This window comes from Branchiostoma belcheri, unplaced genomic scaffold, assembly GCF_001625305.1.
Source record: "Branchiostoma belcheri isolate BF01 breed outbred unplaced genomic scaffold, Haploidv18h27 scaffold5, whole genome shotgun sequence".
Lineage (NCBI taxonomy): Eukaryota > Metazoa > Chordata > Leptocardii > Amphioxiformes > Branchiostomatidae > Branchiostoma > Branchiostoma belcheri.
Window position 1 is genome coordinate 6300414 of NW_017804131.1, and position 5128 is coordinate 6305541.

General features: G+C 38.6%; 1 protein-coding gene across 1 annotated transcript in view; it reads right to left on the reverse strand.

The window, feature by feature from the left end:
- Positions 1–3413: 3413 nt before the first annotated feature.
- Positions 3414–5128, reverse strand: part of LOC109479715 (uncharacterized protein DDB_G0283697-like) — an 8179-nt gene continuing 6464 nt past the window's right edge. Inside the window, exons 7-10 of the mRNA XM_019781706.1 lie at positions 4551–4664; positions 4281–4394; positions 3991–4101; positions 3414–3592 (exon numbers count right to left, since the gene is read on the reverse strand). Of these exons, the coding sequence (XP_019637265.1) occupies positions 3414–3592; positions 3991–4101; positions 4281–4394; positions 4551–4664 (518 nt within the window). The remainder of the gene's footprint in view (positions 3593–3990; positions 4102–4280; positions 4395–4550; positions 4665–5128) is intronic.

Genomic DNA, 5128 nt, shown 5'->3' on the forward strand with positions numbered 1-5128 from the left:
TTTGCTGAATGCTGTGGACACGTGGGAAAAATCACGTGTCCACAGCATTTGGGTCAGATAGCTGAGGAAGACTGAGTGATTCAGTCGAAAATTTCTGGTGAGTCAAATTTGAGTTGGAGAAAAGTTTTCCTTAATGTAATTTACCAACTCAGATGAACTTTCATGCAAATATTCGACATGGTGACGCACATAATTACACTCTCATCTGTTCAAGTGTTTCTTCGTCGTCGTTACTCGGACGCTTGCAAACGTATGGACGCTTCAGATCACATGGACTCCACGTCCATTGGTCCTTATGCACCCATTCTCTCACCAATTTATCCAAACGTCCGCATTGGCCAGTTACTTTCGTCGGCTGTTAAAAAAACATGTTAACACACAAAAGGGTTATGCACTCAAGCGGTACTCTTTTCTTCTTAGCGTAGTTTTACTTCGAACGACGCTTATTTTCTTTTCTTATCTCTAAAAGCAATGCAACTATCAATAAAATAAACATTTACTCTCTGATGGGGAAGTTAAAAATAAAAATGGAAATTATGAAACCCCAGCAAGTAATCTAACCAGAATGGCAACCAGGCCATATTTTCTTGGCAGGCATTAGCAAATGAAATTTTAATCCACTTACAACATGATTTTGTACATATGACCCATATCTATTAAAAGCTTAAAGCTCTAATAAACTTTCCCATACAAAGCAGGTTTTTCTTTTTTTTAACTTTTACATTGATATGAATACAAAAGAACATGAATTTACACAACTGTACTCATTGAAGGTCAATAAAGCAGCATATAGATGCTACTCAGGGGGGGAGATGATACTATACCATCATCCTTTGCAATACACATTCCACAACACGTGTCCCAGATGGCTGACTGTCAGCACCAGGCACATAGTCTTGTCATATTTCCTTTAAAAGTGCAGCAATGGCAACAATTTTTGGTTCTTTGAATTATCAAAGGACTCAAGTAGTGTATGAGGCTATCTGACTTTTGTAACTTATGTACAACTTCTTACATTGTGTCATAAACATTTATGCAAACATTTGCTTCAAAAATGGTGCTCAACCTTCACCAAACTAAAGTGCTTTTCTACAAACTCTGTTGATTGGTGATATTTTACATCTTGTGCATCAGAAAACCCCAAATGCACCAAAAAGCACCCATGGGAAACAGAAGAAAATATTATATTTGATATTTTTTATGTAATAATCATCAACAAATGCAATTTTCTTCCGTTTCCTGGGAAACATTCTGTGGAATGTGCATTGCAAAGGATGATAGGATAGTATCATCTCCCCCCTGGATGCTACTGTAGGGTAATGGGTCCAGTTGAGCTTGACCACAGACACCAACAGAGAGCTTACTCAGAGTTCTGTCAGATTTGCTCTAGAACCTGTGTATAACCCCGCATACGCCTGCATTTATGGCTTTCGATAAGCAGTTGAAATAACCCCCCTACCCATTCTACTGAGAATCGTATACACTACCAGAATTTTTTTTCTCATTTTGCTTATTTTCTTATGTTGAGAAATATTTTCTTGGGGGATTTTCAAAAAAAATTCAAGAAACATTTTTGAAAGATTTGGTATGTTGATTCTTACACAAAGAATTTTATTCTCCTTTTTCTCAAGGAAAGAAAATATTTCTACTATCATGCTCACCAACAAGAATCTTAAGAATTTTTAGAATTTTAAGAAAATTTACTGTCTTTTTTTCTGCTACAAGAAATCTTTCCTTGTGTACAGAATGGTTTTCTTGCTTCAAGAACAGTTAGCTCTTAGTTCACGAAATATTTTCTTGTGGACAGAATCGTTTTCTTGCTACAGCAAGAAAATCAAGAAACACATGTGTTTCTTGAATTTTCTTGCTACGGGAATTCTTAAATTTCTTGTTCAAAGAATAATTTTCTTGCTATAGGATACATTTTCTTTGTACAAGAAAGAAGAAAGAAAAACAAGAAAAAGCATTTTTGGTAGTGTAGTCGGCAAGGAAGGTCCACATACCTTGGAGTACATAGCGACACAGTCGCAGTTAACCTTCTCATCAAGGAAAAGGCCCAACCAACCATCTAAAAAACGAAACGCAGTGCCTTTTGTATCCATGCCAAATTTTATATAGGTTACTTGTGACCCATCCGACCACCATCGTCTGCCGTCTTTCATGTACAGTCCGATCCAGACATCCGGATTTGACCCTTCAGTTTGTGGAATAAGAGAAATACGAATCTGTTATTCGTCCGAAAACAGAAGGAAACGAAGGTTGAAGTTCATCGGACACTGCTACAGAAGTGGGGATGAAATCATAAACCAGTTAATACTGTGGGAGCCCACACATGGAAAAAGAAGTCGTGGTCGTCCAGCAAGAAACTACATAAATCAATTAATGGACGACACCCAGCTCGACAGGAAAAACCTGATGTTAGTCATGAAGGATAGGAAGAGATGGAGAGCTATCATTGGCACCGAGGGAAGCTCGACCCAGTGAGTGGAGTGAGTGATTCGTCCGAACTGCTAGGTCAGGATAACACTACCATTGTCAACTTCACTTAGTTTCTATGTTTTTTCTCCTATTGCTTTACAATACAATGGATCGGGAGGGATCTGGTTGAAAAGCAGGCTTCTGTTGTTTCAGCTCAGCAAAGTTAAGTTTTACAGTCTGAAAATGCATGGCGACTGAAAACCCTAATACTCCTTTTTTTACTCCATATAATCATCTATTCATGATATCTGATGTATCACAGATTCACTGAATTATTTCTAGCTTTATGTTTTTAGTATATTTCAAATATTTTACATGTTTACGGTGGTAATCATGTAAAATATTTTAAATATATATATTTCGTTAATTTTGCGTCACCCGTGAACATCATGTGTACGTGATTGGCATTACTTTTCAATGATTAAAATATATTTCCCTGGTCAGTGTGTACCGGTGCAATAGCTCAATTGGTAGTCTGTGCTCGCTTTGTAACCGGGAGGTCGTGAGTTCAAATCCCGACCAGGCCATACCAAAGACTTTAAAAATGGTACACACTTCTTTCTCTGCTTAGCACTCAGCATCTATGAGAAAGGGTGTGGGAAGGTCAAACACACAGCACTACAACCGGACCAGCCCCTTGCTGTAGTGCATTGCAGAACTGTGTGTCGCCCAAGGGCTACAGAAATGGATATGGGCACCACCCTACGCTCGGTATAAGAGCATGGGAGACCTTTCTTTTTCCTTTCCTGGTCAGTGTCACATTAACCAACATATATCATTATCTAAAGAACTTTATAGCATGGATTCTTAAACATGTATAACATGCTGTCAATAGTGTATTTCATATTTGTATTGTGTGTTTGATTTGCTATATTGCAAGATGTGCTTGAATTTCACTTGTTAACCAGTTTAGTGACCAGTGATAACAAATACCGTCACTCACCAGTGCGGATAAAGTCTCTAATGAAGTTGTTCTCTTTACAATCTTTGATAGAAGCAAGGTTTGCACCCATTGCTCTACACTGTGAGTCTGCCGTGTCCCAGTCAGCTAATTCTGTCATCAACTTGTAGCAGTGGTTGTTATACTCGGTCCAACCACTCCCACATGTATCAGCTGTAAGAAACAATGATGTGACGTGTGGATTTAAAACAAAAGCAAGCGCTGCCTTTTCAGTGTAAAAAAGGTTTTCTGTGCTGTAATAACAGAACGACTTTGTGCCCGAACTAACATTGTGATATACATGTACATGTAACTAAGAGCTAAACAGCTCAAATGACAACGTTTGTAAATAATGTAAATTTTGACGTGTCATATGAGTGTTCTTTTATGTTATCTGGTAAGTTTTAATTTTGCGCCAACCCTGTAAGACTAGCCATTACGCTAAAGGGTGTATGTCCCAAGAGGATTATAACGACAAGCTTACTCTACGGGATGACTTTGGCTAGACTATAGACTAGTCTATAAATGTTCTATAACGTTCAACTTGGTAAGTGAAACAAAATTATACTTACAATACTGACAGTTCTTTCCAGTCCATCCAGCTGAACAGGTACAGGTGTATCCACCATCTTTGTTCTCACAAGTTCCGTGCTGACAAGGGTTCCTCACACACTCGTCAATATCTGTGCAAAAAATATAATCAAATGCCATCGTGTTAGACAACTTATTATTATATATCAATATATGACTTATTCCTAAAGGTTTTCAAAAAAAAGTGGACAATCTAGAAAGATAATGTCAAAAAATCTTCCTCTAAAAAAAGGTAACATTTGGCATGGTTGACTACACAGAAGAAACTCACCTTGCTGACAGTTCTGTCCAGTCCATCCAGGTGAGCAGGTACAGGTGTACGAGTATCCGCCATCTTTGTTCTCACAAGTTCCGTGCTGGCAAGGGTTCCTAGCACACTTGTCTACTGTGCAAAAGAAGTGATCCAATGTCAAATGTTTCTAGACATCAAAACGCTATTAATCTATACGCTATTCACAGAAATTTCAATAAACAGAGGACCCTTCTGAAAGAAAGTTGTAAAAAAATTTCACAACGTTGATGACTCCACAAAGGATCTCACCTCGTTGAATACACTTCCGTCCAGTCCATCCAGGTGAGCAGTTACAGGTGTATCCACCAGCAGAGTTTGCGCAAGTCCCGTGCCAGCAAGTGTACCTCGCACACTCGTCAACATCTGTGCGAAAATTATATTAAATGTCAACTCTTGCCCTATTAAATATACATCGACATAGTTTAGAGGTCTGGTAGATATCTAAACACCATCAATTTATACTTCATACCCAAAATTTCAATAGGGGGGTCGTGTGGCGTAGCGGCAGAGTGCGCGAATCGGAACTAAAAGTCCCGGGTTCGAGTCCTGACATGCCACCGATCTTGTGCCCTTGGAAAAGGCACTTTACACGGCTTTCCTCACTTAGCTCAGGTGTAAATGAGTATTGTCCTGTCATGTATTTGTCCCCTGTGTTGGTGGCGGCATCAAAAAAAGTTGAAGAAACTTGAGTGTGTCGTCACCACGTCTGGTGATTACATGTTGGAATAAATAAATAAAAAGTTTCAATAAACATCGAACTCCACTGAAAGGTAGTATAAAAATATATTACCTCTAATTCTACTTTCGACATCTTGACTGTGTGTGTT